At 25.9% G+C, this 22,374-nt stretch overlaps 5 protein-coding genes across 7 annotated transcripts; 2 read left to right on the top strand and 3 right to left on the bottom strand.

Moving 5' to 3' along the window:
• Window positions 1-263: 263 nt before the first annotated feature.
• On the top strand, window positions 264-5,378 carry LOC112593980 (intraflagellar transport protein 88 homolog). Its single transcript, XM_025338567.1, has 13 exons — window positions 264-410; window positions 486-536; window positions 648-829; window positions 981-1,176; window positions 1,335-1,552; window positions 1,623-1,854; window positions 1,927-2,271; window positions 2,340-2,674; window positions 2,766-2,877; window positions 2,941-3,175; window positions 3,246-3,503; window positions 3,781-3,933; window positions 5,180-5,378. Exons 1-13 carry the CDS (start codon window positions 264-266, stop codon window positions 5,299-5,301), a joined length of 2,586 nt encoding a protein of 861 aa, XP_025194352.1. The 3' UTR covers window positions 5,302-5,378.
• LOC112593982 (stAR-related lipid transfer protein 7, mitochondrial) lies at window positions 5,361-9,471 on the bottom strand. 2 transcript variants are annotated; one of them, XM_025338568.1, is made up of 8 exons: window positions 9,104-9,471; window positions 7,744-8,120; window positions 7,471-7,676; window positions 7,276-7,371; window positions 7,053-7,213; window positions 6,218-6,400; window positions 5,657-5,741; window positions 5,416-5,588 (listed from the first exon to the last, which is right to left on the bottom strand). In XM_025338568.1, exons 2-8 carry the CDS (start codon window positions 8,094-8,096, stop codon window positions 5,416-5,418), a joined length of 1,257 nt encoding a protein of 418 aa, XP_025194353.1. In that variant the 5' UTR covers window positions 8,097-8,120; window positions 9,104-9,471. The 2 variants fall into 2 exon arrangements, with proteins under 2 accessions (XP_025194354.1, XP_025194353.1); XM_025338569.1 differs by lacking the exon at window positions 9,104-9,471 and having other exon boundaries at window positions 5,361-5,588; window positions 7,744-8,096.
• A 106-nt stretch (window positions 9,472-9,577) lies between these two features.
• LOC112593983 (lanC-like protein 3 homolog) lies at window positions 9,578-12,515 on the top strand. Its single transcript, XM_025338570.1, has 4 exons — window positions 9,578-10,873; window positions 10,958-11,158; window positions 11,917-12,033; window positions 12,091-12,515. The coding sequence occupies exons 1-4, from the start codon at window positions 10,240-10,242 to the stop codon at window positions 12,336-12,338; spliced, it is 1,200 nt and encodes a 399-aa protein (XP_025194355.1). The 5' UTR covers window positions 9,578-10,239; the 3' UTR covers window positions 12,339-12,515.
• A 424-nt stretch (window positions 12,516-12,939) lies between these two features.
• On the bottom strand, window positions 12,940-14,272 carry LOC112593979 (FK506-binding protein 15-like). Its single transcript, XM_025338566.1, has one exon. It carries the CDS (start codon window positions 14,181-14,183, stop codon window positions 12,981-12,983), a length of 1,203 nt encoding a protein of 400 aa, XP_025194351.1. The 5' UTR covers window positions 14,184-14,272; the 3' UTR covers window positions 12,940-12,980.
• Window positions 14,273-14,857: 585 nt separating this feature from the next.
• On the bottom strand, window positions 14,858-16,879 carry LOC112593978 (lanC-like protein 3 homolog). Of its 2 annotated transcripts, XM_025338565.1 has the most exons (5): window positions 16,078-16,879; window positions 15,793-15,993; window positions 15,507-15,725; window positions 15,256-15,372; window positions 14,858-15,198 (listed from the first exon to the last, which is right to left on the bottom strand). In XM_025338565.1, the coding sequence occupies exons 1-5, from the start codon at window positions 16,424-16,426 to the stop codon at window positions 14,951-14,953; spliced, it is 1,134 nt and encodes a 377-aa protein (XP_025194350.1). In that variant the 5' UTR covers window positions 16,427-16,879; the 3' UTR covers window positions 14,858-14,950. The 2 variants fall into 2 exon arrangements, with proteins under 2 accessions (XP_025194350.1, XP_025194349.1); XM_025338564.1 differs by having other exon boundaries at window positions 15,793-16,878.
• Window positions 16,880-22,374: the final 5,495 nt, after the last annotated feature.

Genomic DNA, 22,374 nt, shown 5'->3' with positions numbered 1-22,374 from the left:
ACACTAATATTAAAAAATTTAAATGATAAACATAAACTAAAATTTAAAATGTACGATTATTAATGATATCATTGGTCGTTCAAATAATCTATTTAAAAATATTTACAATAACAATCGAGTAAAGTAGTTACTATTTTAAGTAAGGCGTTACTATGGAAATACCATGAGTATAAACAAATGAGAAATTATAACCAGATGCATTTTTATTTTTTATTAAACTAAAAATCTTTAAATCCCATTGATAAATTTCGACGAATTTAAAAATGGATTCAGCACATCTTAAAAATAAGTTTAATGCTTATGACAGTGACATGTATTCTCAATACGATTACCATTTAGATGGGGCAAAAGAGGATCCTGAGGAAATTCTTAGACAAGCACTACGGTCATCTTACAGCAGAAGGACATCAGTTAATACAATATTCATTTTTAACTATTAAAATAAACTTAAAAAAAATTAAAACTAATGTTTTTTTTTTTAATAGATGTCCACCAAAGCTCCAACGGGTCTTCCACTACCATTTGCCACAACACCAGTAAGTAAAATTACCTATAGGCTATGGGTACTTAAGATTTATAATACAGAATACAAATTATAATTGGTATGACATAACATTATTTTGTTAAAAACATTTTTATTTTTAAAGCAAATAAAAGACCCACATGCATTAGTTTTGAGACCAGAAAGCTCTAGAAGTGGTTCGGAATCATCAAACAGACCAGCAACAGCTGTCAGAGGAGCTGGTTACACATCACATTCATCTACTTATGATGTTTTAAGTCAGCCTTCAAGAAATATGATCATGTCAGAACCAAACAAAGAAGAAAGGTACCCATATATACGAGTATAGAACTATAAAACAAATTAGTATTATATTTTAAAATATATATTTATAAATATAAATTATATTTTCTGTTTATTATACAATAATAATGATAGCAAACATTAAACATGTTTTATATTAATAAAATTATAATAGAATAGAAGATAAAATCAAAAAACTTGAAAAACGCATTCATGATTTAGTCAATGATGCCTGTATGGCTGAAGCTAGAGGAGACTTCCAGCTGGGATTAGAGAAGTCAAAAGATGCTTCAAATAAGGAAAGAAGTTTAATTCGAATGCAAGAACAAGCAGGATTGAACGATTCTCACAATATTGATCTGACTTTTTTGGTATCTTCATTTAGTTACATTTTTTTATTCATATTATTACATTATTTAATTTATTTTACTTAGATTATTTTTTTTTATTTCTTATATAACAATATTGTATAAATAATTGTATAGAATTACTTATGATTACAAAATGCATTTATTCATCCATTTTTTAGGTCTTATTTACATTAGGTAACCAGTATGCAGCAAATGAAATGTATACAGAAGCTTTAAATACATATCAAGTAATTTCTAAGAATCGATTGTTTCAAAATGGTGCACGAATGAGAGTAAATGTTGCAAATATTTATGAAAAGATCGGACAGCCTGAAAAAGCAATTAAAATGTATCGAATGGCTCTTGATCAAGTACCAAATACCAATAAAAGTTTCAAGTAAATCAAATACCTATATATTATTTATTAAATAAACTCTGAAATAATAATTAGTTTTTTTTTTATTTAGGCGAGCTATTACACATAATATTGGTGTAATATTTTTGAAACTAGGCAAATATGAAGACGCTTGTTCAAACTTTGAGTATATTATGCACGAGAAACCTACGTTTAAAGCAGGAATGCATGCCTTGCTATGCTATTATATGTCAGGCAATAAAGATAAATCAAAACAAATATTCAAGCAAATGTTAGAAATATCATTAGATATAGATTTTGAAGACAAGTATGCTGCAAATTCTGTATGCAATTTTTAGTTTTTTAATTATTAATCATTAAATATTATTTTAAATAAATATTTGATAAATGTTTAGGACGATATTGAAGCAACACTCTTAGCAGAGGCTATTAAATCTGATCCTCTTACAAAATATGAAAAACAACTAAAATCGAATTTTGAAAAAACAATTCTAAACGCAGCACATCTAATATCATCAATTATTGAAGATACATTCACTGAAGGGTACAGTTGGTGCTTAGACACTATTAAAACGTCACGTTATTCGTACTTAGCTGGTCACTTAGAGATAAACAAAGCTGTCGGATTTCTTTATCAAAATAACATATCATCGGCAATTGATACACTCAAAGCGTTTGACAACAAAGACAGCAAAGTAGCGAGTGCAGCTGCTACAAACTTGTCGTTCATACATTTTTTGGTATGTCCATTATTAAACATGACATGAAATCATTAACTGACCAAATTTTATGCGTATGAAATTTATAGAAAGGTGATTTAGAACAAGCAGAAAGAACTTCAATAGCTGCCTGTGAAACAGATTCATGTAATAGTCTTGCGTGTGTCAATCAAGGAAACTGTTTCTTTGTCAAACAAGACTACTACAAAGCAAAAGAACTTTACACACTCGCGTTAGAGAAAGATATAATGTGCTCAGAAGCAATGTATAACTTGGGCTTAACTAATAAACAACTCGGGCATTTGGACGATGCGATGGATTGTTTTCAAAAGCTTCATGTCATTATTAGTAATCATCCGGAAGTTATTTATCAAATCGCATTGTTAAATGAAATGATCGGGGATTTTGAACAGGCCATAGAATGGTAACTATGCATAAATATCAACTTACATTTATAATTTTAGTTTGAATAATGACAAATGCTAAAATTATTTTAATAAATATTTTACTTTAAGGTATTTACAACTGTTGAGTATAGTTCCTGACGATGTCGGCGTTTTACAAAAATTAGGCGATATTTATGAAAACATTAACGACAAGCAACAAGCATACCATTATTATTATGAGGTTTCAAATACTTATTTTTGTAATCTTTTTTTTTGTAAATTTTATCATTAAATCTAATTTTAGTCATACCGCCATTATCCGTCAAACCTTGAAGTGTTGGACTGGTTGGGAGCATACTTTGTTGAAATGAAAGTACCGGAAAAAGCAGTAGACTACTTTGAACAAGCATCTCTTATGCAGCCAGCTGAACCAAAATGGTATATGTTGATTGGATCATGTTATAGAAGAGCAGGGCATTTTCAATTGGCTTTTCAAACATACAAAGATGTATTAAATAGATTTCCAGACAATACCGAATGTATGCCAACAATAATTTAAACAAATAAGAATATCAGATTAAATATTTAACAGTAAATCTCATAACTTAGGTCTCAAATTATTAATCAGAATATGTACGGATTTGGGACTGAAAGAAGCATCAGAATACAGTGAACTGTTGAGAAAGGCTGAGAAAGCTAAAGATATTAGAGAGCGTATAAGCACAGCACGGACTGGTTACCGTAAGACAATGGAAACAAGGGGTGGAACAGGTATGGTTACGACTTCTAATACAAGTAACTATGTCCAAAAGCCAACAGCTTCAGGAGAAACAAATATTTATGTACACAACAGCCCTAAAGATTCAGGTATAAAATTATGTTTATTACGCACCTAATTTTTACTGTGTAAATTACTAATTAGGTACATAATAATTAGTATAGGTACCTAAGTACTCGTAAAATGTAAATATGTAAGAAAATATTACGAATATTATACATACCTATAAAAAGTAAAAAAATAATATTCATATTCAACCTTTTAGTTTCTGATTATTGAATTAAAATTAATTGTACATTTATAAATGTTCATTAGCTAAACTCAATAACACATTTTGTTAAATATTTTTTAAATTATATTACTCAGGTTTGGTGAGCGATTCTTCGCAACGACCGCGGACATCTAGAGGAGGAACGGCTTTGATTACAACATCAATGCCATTAACAAGTGCATATTCACGACAAAATATTTCTGATGAAACCAACATATATGTTCACCCAGAAGCAAAATTATCTAATGGTAATTAAACGTATTATCATTAATATGAATTTCAATATTAAATACTATAAAGTGCAGTGCAGTAAAGCCAGTGATGCCCAAAATTTTTCTTTGGAGTGGGCCTCCAAAGGTTAGGTTTATAGTAAAATATTGCATTCATGCATGCCATAAACAGCAGAATAAATAAATATGTATAATAATAATGAAAACAAAATTAAAATAATTTGGAAATTTTACTTTTTATACATTTTTTTAAACTTATAAATTGTTTAATGGATTGAGTATCACTACTGTAATCAGTGGTGTAACTAGAGAGGTTAGCATAGCAGTTCTTAACCTTTTGTAAATCACAGACCTCTGATCAAAGATTCATAGAAATAACAGACTTCTAACCAATTTTTTTTTTCAAATACCTTTTTTTTTTTTTTCATAAAACATCACATGTTATCATAATCAAAATAACAATAATTATTTAATATTAAAAATTACATAACAAAACATACATATTTATAATTATTTTTACTACACTAAATTTTTATACTTAAAAAAATAATATAACTTATTTTATTTTTAAAACTTAATTTTCATTTACTTAATGTGATGGTTAGTGTTGCATTTGAGTGGTAGTAAATAAACAGTTACCAACCAAAGAGCTGTATGCCAATACATTTTGAATGAACAAAATAACTGATAAATATTAATAAAAAAATATTGAATGTAGAATCTACACCTAGTATTTAACACTGAAGATAATTTATTGATTGTATCAAATTCCATTATATCTCGTCATCAGTGTTATAAAGTTAAGATGGGTATATCTCTTATATAATAAGATACAGTATCTATAAAAAAAAATTAATAAGAATCCAATATTGTAATAATACAATCATGTCTCACATATCAACATATGTTATAACTTATAAGTGTTAAGGTTGCTGCGGACCACAAGTTAAGAACCGTTGGGTTAGTAACAAGCAATCACCTATTGTATAACCTGACCATAATACTATCATTTTGTTATCTTTACTTAACTAAAAATTGTTCTACGATGTTTCAAACAATTCAATAAAACAATGTTATGTTCTCGTGAACTTTAAGTATATTATACACAGACTATTTATACATTAATTTTAATTAAAAATACTGTGATAAGAAGTAAAATATTCTCATAACATGCCTAGAGGTAATACAAAACTGCAATGAAGGCTAATTACAGCACTAACTGTAATAACTATAACATACATAATTATAAATATTTTTTTTATAGACATGACGTATAGTGATCCATTGGGACCCTTACAAAGACCACGCACATCTACATCAAGACCAATCACATCATTAGAAAAAGAATTTGCAGATGAACAAGTTCAAGACCTTTTACCGGAATAATTATGCATATATTATAAAATAACAATAGAAATTATTTTATTTACATTTTTGCATAAACATAAACATATTTTTTTTTATTGACTATTTAATAACTAACTTATATTCAATAATCATTCAAAATAAAAAATAACCAAAAAGCCAAGAAATCCAAGATGTTTGAGCCTGTGGTTGATCTAATTTGGTTTCTATGACAGTTTTATCAGGTTTTAAAATTTTATTTTCTTCATAGCGACGTTTTGTTAATTCTAATGCAGCTAATCTTTGATCATTTAAAAATGAAGGCATTCCTAATAAAATAAAATACATTTTGATTATTATATTATTAAAATTGAATAAATTAAAAATAATAATATACCTTTACATTGGTACCACGACATAAGGTAATTTGAAACAGTAACTCCAGGGTCATCAAAGTAAGTGATTGAAAACTCGACTCCTGGCTATAACATAAACAATAAATTCAAAATCATGATATTTAATAGTGCAATAAATTATTCATAAAATTAATACCATGAACTGAAATTTAACTTTTTTTGTTTATAAATTATTAAGTACCATAAGTTATAGTATGTCTCATAAATTTCTTATATCTGTTAATCTCATAGTAAATTTAATTTTTCATTATGATTATTTAATGTTAAGTTAATTTATAATGAAGTATACTATTTTAAGTTGCATAAGAAGGATAGTAACAGAAAAAAATGTAATATAGCCTTTATATTTTAAATTATTAAAAGATTTGTTTTTTCTAGTAAATTCTAGTTTATATTCAATTTCGATTTTAGATATTGTGTACATAATGTTAAGTACAAAATATATGGTGAATATTTAATTTCTAAACAAAAAGAATATAAACATGTTTTTGAGTAAAAATAAAATCTAAATCAAACATTTTATATTTATGAACCTTACATACCTTATCAAAATCCTCATGTGGTTTAATGACAATATATGACCAGTAATTTTTTACTCTCCATTTATTACTCCGTTCAGGAAAATCAGGATGTTCGACGCTTTCACAAACAATTAACATTAATTTTTCATCTTCATCAATTTTGTAACGTCGTTTAAACACATAATCACGATTTTGAAACCATTTCTATAAATTATTCAAATAACTTATGTATTAACAAAATACAATAATAATAAAATAAGTAAAAGTAATTGAAAATAAAAAAATTATACTTAAGTCACATATTATAGATAATATATTAATTTAATAAAAAAAATCAATACACAGAACAAAATTAAAACAATATGAAAATTAAAAATAAAAGAAACTATCTACTAATTTTTTTATCAAAAATATTGTTTGGATATGTTAAGTACATAAATATAATAGAAACTAATATTAACTGCAAAAGAAGGTTTTTTAATCGATATGTAACATTTAACAACACTATATAATAAAAATATAATTGTAATTTACTCAAAAATTGATATATCTTAAATTTTAATAAATTTATAAAATATAAGATAGAATATATCGACATTATTACAAATTAAATAAAAACATATAATAATATAATAAATATAATGTTTATATTTTATCGTATACTATTAAATACTATTCAAATCTAAATTTCCAAAAAGTTGACATGTTGACTTAATTTTTTTTTTTTTAATTTGTATTTTTATCATTGTAATCACTTTAAAAATATTTTGATTTTTCACTTAGTATAATAATTTATTTAGTCTAGTAAATTTATAAATTTAAAATTGATAATAATATATTTTTTTTAAATAATTACCGGCCAACGAAGTTCCCAGTAAATGAGATCACTATGTGTAAGAGGCTCAGAATCAAAAATATTCAAGTCTACAGACATACTATCCCATTCTTTTCGATAGTCAAGATCTAACTGTACTTGCATGAAGTCTAATGCTGTTATATCATTAAATGATCCATGCACTAAAAAAATATATTAGTTTTCATCTTGAATTTTAATTTTTTTTTATAATTTTATTAGATACCTTTATAAATATATAAATTTTGATCTGGATAATCAACATTAGGTTTTTTCCAAGCATTGTAATAAGAACCACTCGTAAAAGGTTCCCATCCTTCTTCTGCAAAAATAAATTAAATCAAACTACAAAAAACGTTTTACAATATTAACTAAAATGAAAATTAATATTTAGTGATTGGTACTATAATTATTGAATTACCACTCATATTTCTACATCTAGGACAATCACAACTATTTTGTGAACAATCAAGTTTGTTTTGATTATCTTCTGTTTTAGAAATAGATAACTCTAGTTCATTATTATTAGAATCGGTATTTTGAGAAATACTATTTTGCTCATTTTGAATATCATTTAAAGCAGATTTTTCATTTAATTTTTTGACAATTCCAAATTCTTGACGTAACCTATGAAAAAATAAAAATAAATATTCATTAGATGAAAATTTAATTTAATATTATTAAGCCAATATACCTGATTAGTTCATCAACACATATTCTTTCTTTATACCAATCAAATGTAAAAGCCATAGCCACACACATGATCAAATTTTTTCTGTGTTTAGCCAATTGTTGTTTAAACTTATTGACTGCAGTAATCATTTTTTTACAAGCTATCATTACCTTTTTAGTTCTTGCAATATGAGCACCAAAGTCTTGTTTTTTAAAAAAATTTTTTGTGCGTTTTTTTAAAATAGATAATAATAATGAATCATTTGATAACGATTTTTTGCACCGCTTTGAAAATTTACGGCATACTGCTTGTGCCCGACAACTTGATGATGCCATTAGTAAATTTTGTTTCCAAACAATGTTTCTAATTGACATATTGACTAGCTAATAGTGATGTTACTAACAAAAAAAAAAAAAAAAAGTGAAAACAAAATATTAATCTTAAAATCAAATCAAAGTTAAAAATAATATTATTATTTTAGCATAAAAGAGACCTATTTGGAAAAATGCCAAAATATTTTGACTGTTTAAAGAAAACAATTATTTATTTAACCACTTTTAATATATAATAATAATGTAAGATTAAATCTGTCATAAAAATATATACCTACACAAATAGATAAAAAAGTAAATCTAAATTACTTGAAGAACAATCATGAAATACATTGATTAAAAGCTAATAAACAGCCATGAAAATTATTAAAATTGCTTTTAAAATTTTCAACTAATATCACATTAAATTTTTAAATACAAGCAATAGTTATTTTTAAATTTAAATTTTAACTTTTAGAATGCCATTCTGGGTTATTATTAGGGCTCGGAAGTTGATGACCTTAAAAACAATAAAATATGACATAAAAATGACAAAAATGTCCTTAAAATGGGAAAATTAAAAAATTAAAAATATATGTTTTATAAATGTCTGTGGTTTAAGTTATCGGCATAATGGTCAACAAGAAACGATAAGAAATGAACTAGTGTGAAATCAGTAAAAATAACTAAAAATGTGGGAAAATTACCTAAAAATCTCAAAAAATGACTTAAAAAGTAATAAACACCAAAAAATGCAAAAAAATGCAAAATAAAAATTAGTTATTTAGATTCACATGCTTACGAAACAGATTTGTGGCCAGGAGAGCATCGCCTAAAAAGTTCCAAAAAGAAATGCAAAATGCATCAACTTTTGAGCCCTAGTTATTATCATACACCTAAGTACTAAAAGCAACATTCTTTAGTAAAAATAGTAAAATAATATACATTAAAAAATAATCAACTATTTTATTATTTCATTAATTTACCTACTAAAAATAATACTTGAACTCTATTAAGATCAAAAGTTTTAGCAATTATTTATTAGAATACATCGTGATCAAAAAACTTACAAAAGTTGATTAATTAGGTACAATTTCAGTGCGTTAAGGTAAAACAATGTTAAACAACATATTGTTGCATACAGTTTGATAGAAAGTGTCAAAGTTGTTCTCAGTTCTCTACATCACATGTATTATTAAAATAATTTACGAGCCCGTCGGTTCAAATACAAGTTGATTATCGACTGAACGTTGCGAAATAGTTAAATGAAAGCACGGCGCACACCGATAACACCATAATTAATTCTCTCAATTGACTGACATTGACTAATATCTGATTAACGTAATATGAATATTACTATTTATTATATACACATAACTCGAAAGTAGCAAGTACATTACACATTTATATATCAGAAAAAAATATAAATAAAAGTTTTTGACTTAGGTCCAAAACACAAGGTTATCTTCGTCTAAATTCTAAATAGTTCAAACATGTGAAAATTCAGTGTTAATAAAAAAGGGAAAATAATATCAATTTGTTCGATGACAGTGAACACATTGTATAACATTATTATTAGTTATCACTTATCAGTTGTCCAACTCTAACAAGACTGAGAACAGTGAGTGAGAAGAGAACATGAAAGACCGGAAAGATTATTATTGGAGTAATTACTGATTTTAGATTATAATAATTATTAAATATTAATTATTAATCAATTAATTTACGGTTTAAATAGTGATTAGACCATTAAACAAATTATTTCTAGCTCTTGCAGAAAATTGATTTTTTTTTTTTATGTCAAGAACCTACTGATAAAAGAAAACTATTTGGTTATTACTGCAGTTAAAAATTTAAAATTATAATAGTAGTCTAATAAATAGTAAACAAAAATTATCAAGTAAAAAAAAGTACAAAATATATTCGGACAATAAATGACAATTATTATTGCTCGATAAAACTCGTGCCTAGTTTTTGTTAATGAAATATTTAAGTACTTTTATGTGAATCATGTATGAAATATAAATATGGATTTAATACTTGTATTTTTATAGTTTATATTGGTGTAACATACTAACACGGTATTAACTATTAATACTTGTACAAAGTAGTAGTAACTAGTTATTTCTATGACTATATAGGTACTCACTTGTTTTCCACATAAAAATTAAAAAGTGACTCAGTGAACAAAGTAATAACTAAGATAATGGAAAAACGTTTCTTCATTAATAAATATTCCGAAAGTCATGAGATTGATTTAAGTGTAAATGAAAAATTTTGGATAGATAAAGTAAATAGCTTAATGCAACTTGTTGATCAAAATGCTTCATCATCGTCAAAAAACACTTTGTATACTGGAACGGCTGGGATCGCATATATGTTTTATCACTTGGCAATATCAAACAAATTTAAAAACAATTCCTCAAACTATTTAAATAAAGCTATCAAAGTCCTGAAACTTAAAGAAAGTAGTTTTAATCGGAAAAAATCAAATCATTTTATTTGTGGAGACGCAGGAGTAAACGCTGTAAGTGCTGCAATATATAACCAGATAGGTGATGCTAAAATGGCTGAAATGTATTTGAAACATTTTGAGGATGGAGTAACTATTTGCAAGCCAATAGATTCTTTGAAACCTGGAGAAGATGAACTATTTGTTGGCCGTGCAGGTTACCTCTATGGAGTTCTTTGGCTGGAAAAAGTTTTTGGAAAAAAAATAATACCTGACCAAGATGTTATTGACATATGCTTAACAATTGTAGAATCTGGTCGTCAATATTCAAAAAAATATAATAGCATATTTCCCCTTATGTATTCATATCATGGTAAAGAATATTTAGGCAAGTGTTCTCAAAACTGAAAAAAAAATTTGCTTTATTTCAATCTCATTCTCTTGGTAACTTGTTTGTTATTTTTTGTTATAGGAGCAGCTCATGGCCTGTGTACAATTCTCCAAGTACTAATTTCAATTCCTTGTTTTATTAAAAATGAACCAAAAGCTTTACAAGATATCAAAAAATGTGTAGACAAATTGATATCTTTACAAACATCCAATGGTAATTTTCCTGCTAAAATGCAGGAACCCCAAGAAGATAAATTGGTTCATTGGTGCCACGGAGCTCCAGGTGATTAATTTTATTTTTTATAACTGTAAACCATGAAAATATTAAAATGATATATTTATATCTTATATTTGTTTATGGTCTATGACTCTGTTCGTAGTGTTGGTCTGGTCCACCTGGTTATCCTGCGAATGTTGATGGACTCTTTTAATAATTAATATTGGGAGTTAATAACTGAATGGGAGAACATACATTTCAATAATACCTACAGATATTTCAAATTCTTTTTAAACCAATAAAAAAAAATTTGATTTATTTAACACATTGTGCATCGCATTTAATTATGTTCTTATACTTTGTGCATACAAGTTACCTAATTGTAAATAATTATTTTATAAATCAAACTTAGATCTTCAATAAGCAAATAACATCTGGATCCCTTAACTTTTCTAACTATTGAAGAAGTCATCATTCAATTTATAAACAATTAGGTACATCATTGTTATGTTAGGAATAGGATCTTTCAATAATTAATTAAAAAACTATTATTTTTATAATTAATTAGGTACAATTTTATTATTAATACTATTTGTTTATTTTAATTTTTTTTTTTTAACAACAAGGTTAATTATTTTCTATTTCTATTTACAGTTGTAACAAAAATACCTTTTTTAAAACATTGTTATACCTTATACACATTATACCTACCAACAATGTGAGAAATTCTATATTCCTGAATATTACTGTTAAGAAAATTTATTGACATTTTGATTGATAAACTAAAAAATAATTATTACTTAGATATATATATTTTTTTTTAGGTGTTGTATACTTATTAGCTAAAGCATATTTAGTTTTTAAAGAACCTTCTTATTTGGAATGTTGTTTAAAATGTGGAGATTTGGTATGGGCAAAAGGACTTTTAAAAAAAGGCCCTGGTAAGCTATATGAAATTTAAAAATTTTAATTTGTATAATTTTAACTTTAAATTTTAGGTTTGTGCCACGGAATAGCTGGAAATGGATATGTTTTTCTACTATTATATAGGTTGACCGGTGATACAAAACATTTAAACCGAGCTGTACAATTTGGTAAATTTATATTCACTGATGAATGTATTCAAGGATCTAGAAGACCAGACAATTTGTATAGTTTATATGAAGGATTAGCTGGCACTGTGTGTTATTTAAGTGATTTAATTCAACCAGATAAAGCTAGTTTTCCATTTCTAGATGTGTTCTAATTAAATATTTTGTTGTATCAATCGTCAAGTAAATTATTAACCATGTATAGATTATTATAATAAAGTATGTCTTAAATATTTGAAAATGGTTGTACATTGACACATGTTATTAGGAATTATGATATAATCAATATATTGTAAATAAACTATGCACAACATCTATAATAGTTATCAATATCTTAAGGTATATCTGAACTTATGATTTTAGTTTAATATGAATGATGAACAAAATCATTGTGTATATAAAATTATAATTCTATATTGTGAATGAAATTATCTCTTCGAGATTCATGTTAATTGTATAAATCATTATTTTGTCTTGATTTTGAATTTAAGTTTAAGCCTAGCCTAATATACATTTTTAATAAGTGTCTATTTTTTAGTGAAAATCTCTATTAAATGTGTTCTGTAGTAATACTTCTATTTATTTTGTTTTGTTTTATTCAACCAAATATATATTATTTAAAAATTCTAAAAAAAAAAATATTTATTAAATAATTATCAATAAACATAAATTAAAATCACAGTAACAATACCAATAAATTGAGTAAATAAAAATAATTGTATGAATTAAAACAAATTTATATTAAAATAACTGTGCAAATGACATAGTATAACAATTTAATTATGATTAACTTTTCATTAATCATTTTTGGAATGAGACTGATTGGTAGACATTAATGTATTATAGAAAATGTTCTGGATAATTGTTTGAATTTGACTTCCAGAAAATGTTTGATCAACAGGAAACTCGCGTGCTATACTCTTATACAAGATTTTCATGGATTTCTTTAATTCGTTTGAATTTTCTATTTTATTTGGCTTTTCTATAACCAATGCTTCTAATTTTGTTAATCTGTCATTGGTTTTTATACTATCTAATTTAAATTTTTCAAATTCTTCATATAACGATTCAATACAAACTGACCTTAACGGAGCAATGATTTGATCAGTTTGGTTGTCCTCAATAATATCTTTTGCTTGAAAAATATCTTTTGTTTGAGCTAAAGAAGAATTATTTTTAGGAGCTACACTTATTGATTCTTGGCTTACATTTTCTGAAAAATCATTTATGACATCTTCTGGAAAATCATTTATGACATTTTCTTTAATTTCATAAACATTTTTCACAGTTACAGTTAAACATAAACATTGTCGGCCATTAGTCAAAATTTTCCAAGCACCCATTTCAGCAAATGGTATGTATATAATTCTTTGAGTGTTGTTATTAACCCCTAATAAAGATCTTTCCCAGCCATCTTGATTTACATTAACTTTTAAGTATTGACTATCTTCAATGTTATTAGAAACTTCTGGTCCAATTTTATTACCCTGAATTGTATTCGCAACATAAATTATCTCCACAACACTGCCAAACATTGCTACATTGTCATTCCGAGATGGATAATAAAGATCAAACCAAAACAATTCCTTATACCCATTAAGCTTCCACAGTACAAATGCCAAATGTGAATTGAAGTCCACAGCGTCATTTGTACTTGAAAATTCTAAATGCCAATTATCTTTGGAAAAGAATTCAACCGTATTATTTTCATTTACATTGTACTTGAAATCTTTGGTTAATATGAGATTGGCGAGAATAGAATTTTTACTACCATAAAGTAAGAGTTGATAGTAATTTAATTTCACATCTCCAGCCAACGCAAATCCATATTTACCAATTGCAGTTAATTCGTTGTTTTCAAGCTTGCTTACAGTAACTGCTTTCGCAACAATAGTTGCAACTACTGGAGGATGAGTCGTCAAAGATTTTGGTCGTTGAATTGGACGACTGGCATCATTTTGGTGATGTTTAAATGTTTCTTTTTTAGTAGTCGAGTCCATAAATAAAAAAGTATACCTTGTACAGTAGTTATTGAATAAAACGTATTCAACATTTCAAAACATAATCATGATCATGTATTCATGTTGCATTTAAAATTATTTATCAATTATCAGTTATCAATTTTTTATAAAATAAATTAAAATGATTATCAATAGTATTTTTATCATGAACATCAAATGATAACATTAAACCTAGACAGTAGACAATATTTATAGTGATCTCTAGAATACAGATCTACTATTGTTTTATGCTATGTTATTATTTATTATAATTGATTGTTATGAACTGAACAGGTGTTCAAAATTGTATAGTAATAAATAATTGCATCCCGAAACTAGAGATCGAGCACTAAAGTGGACAATAATTATTATAGTAAATTGATATAGTGCAAACTGATGGCAAATGAAGAACATTTATTTATTATTTGTTTTCATTTCTGTAAATTGTTTTTAGTTTTATATTTTTGTATCAGACACTGAGACTTAATTCTTTAATTGTTTTAACATTTTTGTAACCTGATATTTCAAATTAGATAAATCTTATTTAAAAATAGAAATAATACAAAGTACCTAAAAATACAACTTAGGCATAATACATACACTATACCTAGTATTTACATGACTACATAATAGACAAAAATTGAGTAACAGAAATAAGAAAAATACACTTCAGATAGTAGCTTTGAACATAAGATTTAATGAAATAAATTACACATGTTATGTACATAAGTCAAATTTAATATTTGTTTGATATAAAAAAAGTTTAATTAGAATACATCTAGAAATGGAAAACTAGCTTTATCTGGTTGAATTAAATCACTTAAATAACACACAGTGCCAGCTAATCCTTCATATAAACTATACAAATTGTCTGGTCTTCTAGATCCTTGAATACATTCATCAGTGAATACAAATTTACCAAATTGTACAGCTCGGTTTAAATGTTTTGTATCACCGGTCAACCTATATAATAGTAGAAAAACGTATCCATTTCCAGCTATTCCGTGGCACAAACCTAAAATTTAAAGTTAAAATTATACAAATTAAAATTTTTAAATTTCATATAGCTTACCAGGGCCTTTTTTTAAAAGTCCTTTTGCCCATACCAAATCTCCACATTTTAAACAACATTCCAAATAAGAAGGTTCTTTAAAAACTAAATATGCTTTAGCTAATAAGTATACAACACCTAAAAAAGAATATGTTTTTTTAATAATATTAAAATAACATTATTATTTTTAACACCAATACACAATATAAATTTCAATGAATGATACATTTTTAAATAATTGATACAAAAATATTTAAAATAAATTTTATTACCTGGAGCTCCATGACACCAATGAACCAGTTCATCTTTTTCAGGTCTTTTTCTTGAACCTAATTCGTCCATTGCACAAGGAAAATTACCACTAGTTGTTTGTAATGATATCAGTATGTCTATACATTTTTTAATATCTTGCATAGCGTTTTGTTCATTTTTAATAAAACAAGGAAATGAAATTAGTACTTGTAGTATTGTACATAGACCATGAGCTGCTCCTATAAAAAAAATTAAATTATTTTAAAATATTCTGAAAAATAAACTTCTATAATAATAAATACTTACCTAAATATTCTGTATTGTAATATGAGTACATGAGAGGAAATATACTTTTATTTTTTTTAGAATAATTACGTCCAGATTCCACAATTGTTAAACAAAGTTGAATAATGTCTTGGTCAGCTATTATTTTCCTATCAAAAACTTTTTCTAACCATAAAAGTCCAAAAAGATAACCGGTACGACCAACGAATAGTTCGTCTCCTCCTGGTTTAAAAAAATTGATTGGCTTACAAACAGCTAATCCTTTTTTAAAGTTTTCTAAATAAATTTCTGCTGTTTTTTCATCACCAATTTTGTGAAATATTGCAGCATATACAGCATTAACTCCAGCATCACCACAAATGAATTGATGTGAAGATTTTTCAGATGAATTGTGCTGCATTAGTCTTGATACTTCAACTGCTTTATTCAATAAGGCAGGAGAATCGTTTTTAAACCCTTCCGATGTAGCTAAATGATAATACATATATGCTATTCCTGTTGTTCCAATATACAAGTCATTATCAAGCGACAATGAAGCATTTCGACTAACATCTTCCATTAGACTGTACACACTTTGTTTCAAAAAATCATAAGACATATTTGAATCAACTTCCTGACCATCAGGAAATACATTGTCGAAATAGCGTTTTGGCATTTTTCAATAGATTTTAAGCACCTACAAAAATAAGCTACCAAATTGTTTTTCAACTGATGTCTGTTAATGGTATTAAAATTTATATTAAATTATACACTGAACATTAATATTAAGTTTAAACATTACTAAAAGTAAGAAGGTACCTAAATAACATTTTAAAAATACAAATACAACCTTTATTTTATTGTCAATCCTCTATGAAGAACTGTTGGTTATTTTTAATTCGTTGCTACAATAGTTGTTACTTTCTATGTAAGGTACCTATATGTGCTACATAAATTATTACGATAACCAACGAAATACGAGTGATAAAATAATAAAATAATTATTATTATAGAAGTAATCGCTCACAAAGATAATTTACCTACCTATCTGAATAATGAATATATTTTAAATAATGCTGGTCGGCCACGATTTATGTCTTATGACAGCATTACAGCAATGATACTTATTGATAGTAGATAGTACTATAGTAGGTACGCATAGGGCTAAAATCGTATACGATATGATTAAACAGATATTTGATAATACTAGGTTCACCCACAGCTGATAATCATAATCTAGGTTTATATTAAAAGGATTTTTAAATAATTCTCATTTTAAAGACGGGTTCACACAAAAATGTTTTATTTCAGTAAATAAAAATCTAATATCTATTGTTTGTAAAGAGTCGTTTTATTGGTTACATACGATTAAATAGCTTCTATAATAGGAAATAATTTTAGACGAAAAACTATCATTTTTTTTTTTTTTTTTATTTGTATATATTGTTGTCATTACACGAAGTTACATGAAATGAAATAGTTATTATGATTGGATATAATTTTTTGTATTTTGTACTTAGTCAAAATAACCCAAATAACTACCTATGTTAAAAAATCTTCGCAATCTTAGGTACTCATACATGCCATTTTATACTTCCTAATTAGTTGCATTTATGTAAGATATTTATAAGTTACTATGTAATATTATTCACCTATATGTTTATTTAATTTAATTTTCGAATTTTAATAGTTTATTACTGAAAGCTATATAAATATATTAATTTTTTATTTTAAGTGCAATCTACAATCTATACCACTTGAGCACAATAAGCAGATGTGATACAGATTAGTTATATACACAAATTTTAGAAAAACACACTATATCATCTTTAATAATATAAATAATAATAATAATAATAATAAAAATTAAATTAATTGTTTAACGTCTTTACTTTACATTAATCGAATTTATAATAAAAAAAAAACAAAATTATTAATTGACGTGTATAATCATAGACCTGCTACTAACGAATTAATGCGTTTTAAACTTGACAATCATAATAATACAGGTAATTGGGCATAATCAATGCCTCCATAAATAATAAATAATAATAATACCTCTGGTGAGATATAAGAAATAAACAGTTATGTTTATTTTATGAACAGTTTATATTCAATAGACATAATTACATAATATATAAATATATTCAAATCGAATTGGTATAATGAATAGGTATTGTGATTATTTACATAAATGTATTTACATTCTTCCTTCGAAAAAAACGTCAACAAAAAGTGGTCATAATTATATTTAGTTCCTTAGATAGAGCCGTTATTTTAACACGTTTAATAGTATACCAACTACCTCTGTATTATGCAATTGTGTATTCGTGTTTTGTCTGTGCACCTGAAATTTACATTTTATTTCAACTAATTCGATATGAAATATCGCAATTTCACCATTTGTAAATTATAATGCATATTAATGCCTATTACGTGTCAATAGTTTATTAATATATTTATACGTGATATCTACTAATAATTAAAACAAATCAATCTTTATTGATTCATAAGTTATAGTCGTTGTTTTTTGAGCAATTTTTATAAATGAAATTAGCACGTATGTATAAATGCTTGAGTGCTTTCAGGAAAAAAAAATTAAAATTTGAAAAGATTTTATAATACATTCTGATGTCTAAATTTTACAAAAATAAAATTGATTTAAAATTTGAAAGCAATGTATATAGAGTGCTCACTTTGTTCTCCTCTATTTATAAAAAAATATTTTTGAAATTTTATTTTATCAGTATAAAAATTCAAAAAGCATTATTTCTTGCATTAAACAAACTATGCACAGAAATGTTTTTTTTAAAGCCATTTTCAATTTTTTGCAGCCGTCAATTATTCATAAAAAATTCGTTTTAAATATCATTCCCACCAGGGGCGGATCCAAAAATTTTCCACGGGGGTGGGGGGACGCATAAAAAGAAAAAAAGGTCATTAGATAAAAAAAAACTTAGCTCAATAATGTCTTTTTTTATTTAATTTGAGGGGCGCTTCTCTTCGCCTCTCCTTGGATCCGCCCCTGATTCCCGCATTTATTATATGGTTAAACTTTGTATTTATGTACTAATTTTTTATGGGTATAAAAATTAATTCACATAATAAATAATACAAAGATAAAATTGGCAATTGGTTTGATGATATCTACATTTTTACACAATATTAATAACTTTGACATTTCTACGTCTATAGGTTATTTTATAGTTAGAATTTAAGACTTATTGCACTAAAATTGTTGGAAATTTGCAAGTACGTGTGAATCTAAAATAAATTATAACATTAAATATTATCAAACTTTTAATTATAGTATTAATACCTATATATAAGTAGCCGCTAGGTTAGGTTAGGTAAGTAGGTAGGTACACCAGTTTCTCCCACATTTACACACCTTCGACATTTTTTAATCGTCAATATATATTTGAATTGTATTAGATACAAAATATAATATTATTTTATTTAAATAAATTACGAGTATAGTAAAAGGTATGAATCATGTAATGTACTCAAAATAGGTAATGTTAATTGTAAAACTGTTTGAAAATTCTTGATAACTCGTGTTATACCTATATTATATATATATAAAGAATTTTCAATGATGATTTTGTGTTTTTCAACTTCAGTTTTTATGTGCATATAATTATATAAATAGCATAAATAAAATAACACTATCTTATTACTTATGTATAATGTATATAAGTATAATTGTATTACCTATTTACCTATAACTATATAACAGCAACTATCGACTAATAGGAATGTCATGGTAATGTATAATAGCGTTGAAAATGTTATCTGTATCTATATATAAGCAAGTGAATGTAATAAACATTGTTTTATGAATCTCATCCTCGTATAACCTCAATAGATTAAACAACTGATTTCATGTAAAGGTACTTAAAAACTAAAAATAACTCGAATAATATTAGTTCCCGCATGCCAGTTTAACAAACGCCACTCCATACCTCTTTTTCATTTTTCCTCCTTATTTATACACCTTAGACTATACTTGAATGATTATTAGTCCGTTATTATTATTTCTCGCTTTTAAACGTCTCATTTAATAGTTATGACTGTAATTTTTTTTTCGTAGTTTGTATACATATCTTTATACACATATTATGTATTATTACTTATTTGTTTATGACGCATTAACTGTTATGATATCAATGTATTGTTTTTTTTTTTTGAGCTTATATGTCTGATTTTTGTGTAAAAAAAATTGTAGCCGATAACAATATTTTAAGTGTGAATTTCTTATACAAATTTTAGGTACCTATTTGCATTTAATTTAGCCATATAATGTATTTCAGTTTCCAAAACAAAATACCTATAACTACTAGTACCTATTGATTTTAGAATATAAAGTATAATATTCTAAAATCAATGCTACTTAAGTACCTATATATTATTACCTACACAATTAGGGATTAAATATACGTTATCTAAAAGTAAAAGTTAAATTAAAGTACCTATCTACTGTAACAACTTACCATTTATCAATTAAGTAATTTGAAAAAAAGATGTTAGGTTAAAATCATGTTCATACATAAAAGGTGCTCTAACATGTTAAGTTAAGACTAATAAACAAATTATTTTTTATTTAAATTTTTAACATAAATAAATAAATATTTCTTGATATTTTGTTGACATGAACGCGTTGTTTATATCTATAGTATATAAAATAAGAAATAGTGTAGGATGTATTTTTATTTTTTTAACACAAGTAGGTAGTAATTAAAATTAAAATTACTAGGTAACTACTATTTAATTACGTATTAAGTTAATATTTTGTTCTATATTAACTTTAAACTTGCAGAGTTAATTGTATTGCTTGTTAACTATTAATTTACATAACTTAGTGTTCGTAACTTTGACTCGATTCAGCTAACTCAAGTTATTATTTTTTATTGTTATTAACTTGCATACATTTGATTATGTATATATGCGGCATTAAAACTTAAAATTTAAGAACCCGTGTTCTAAATAGTCATGATGCTACATTATACATCGGTACATAAATAATAGTCATTCTATACAAGCTATTGTGAATTTGTAACAAGGTTTCGAGATCATCGTCATCGCCGCCGCCCGATATTACCTATTACTAATATCATTGTATGGCCGAGGTGTATATACATTTGTACACAATAATAATTAACGTTCACGGTTTGACGATATGTTATTTTGTTTATTTATTATCACTATAGGTCGACGCATAGCATTGAGACTAATGAACAACACCTTATAAAATAAAAAAAAACAAAGGCCGTAGATATGTTTCAAAGAGACCAATACATACACATGTAGGTATTTAAAAAAAAATAGCAGATCAAAATCCCTGAACGAACATAAAACAATAATAGAAGTATAGAGATATGAATGTGTACAACCTCTCAACAGGCTAGAAAACATTTATAATACATACACACATATTGTATTGGATACAATGCGTTGATGTTATAATATTATTGTGCACACATATATAATATATACCTATGTACATATTCTATATGTGTGTATATAGGTACACACACACACACACACACACTATCGCAAACACATATGTATACGAAATTGTTTATGTAAACTATTGAAATAATGTCAAAATATAACTGATATCATATATTACAGTAAGTACTATAGGTATAGGTACACACGTGGATATATATTATTATAATGTATGTGTTGTGCGAACACAGATTAGGTTATGTATCTTGCTATATATGTATATTAATTGGCACGTGATAATAATATTAACTATAATAGCTAATAATTATTATATTATATGGTAAGCGCGACCTTAGCCCAGTGAATATCACGATGTATATTATATCACAGCCAAGTTTATAGAGGTACTTACTATGTATATGACGCATGATCACACAATATATATACCTATATTGTAAAATTTGCATCGTCCATTGTCATTTTTACTTTTAATTAAACTTAATGTGTTATTATTATGCACTTGAATCATGTTTAGTTGTCTTCTATATGTAATAGGGTACATCTGGCTTTGGCCAATGTCAATATCTATTCGCCAACACGTAGGCGAGTCTGTATACCTGTATCATATCATATATAATCATAAAGAATACAGATGTAATCGAATAGGTACAACAATAATAGTGTCAATAATATACTACGCCTATGAGTCTATGCACATTTATACATATATTATAATAACATAATGGTCATATTATAAAGAGGTAACCGCGACATATTGCAATTATTGCATTATATTATCCACCACTGTATTATTGCACAATCCGGAGGATTTGTCGTTTTAAAATAATCACCTATACAGATCCTAGAGAACTGAATGAATCATTATATTATTAAATACGACCTTGATGTCTGACGTAAAAAATACGAACTTAGACGAGATCTATATAGTCGGTATTAAATACATAAATATTTAAATATAATATAATATAACGGTATAGGCAACCCCATTTTTTTAAATAAATATTTATATTAGTTAATCTACCAAAACTCAACTATAGATTGAGAAATCAGCTGTTATATAGGCTAATCGATGGTATATCGATGGTACAAAAAAAAAAGAAAACTAATTAATTATAATAAAGAAACTGTAAATAAAGATTGCAAATAAAATAT

This window comes from Melanaphis sacchari, unplaced genomic scaffold (assembly GCF_002803265.2).
Source record: "Melanaphis sacchari strain LSU unplaced genomic scaffold, SCAv2.0 Contig21_pilon_pilon, whole genome shotgun sequence".
Lineage (NCBI taxonomy): Eukaryota > Metazoa > Arthropoda > Insecta > Hemiptera > Aphididae > Melanaphis > Melanaphis sacchari.
Note: the sequence above shows the minus strand (reverse complement) of the source record. Positions and strands in the feature narration are given on the sequence as shown.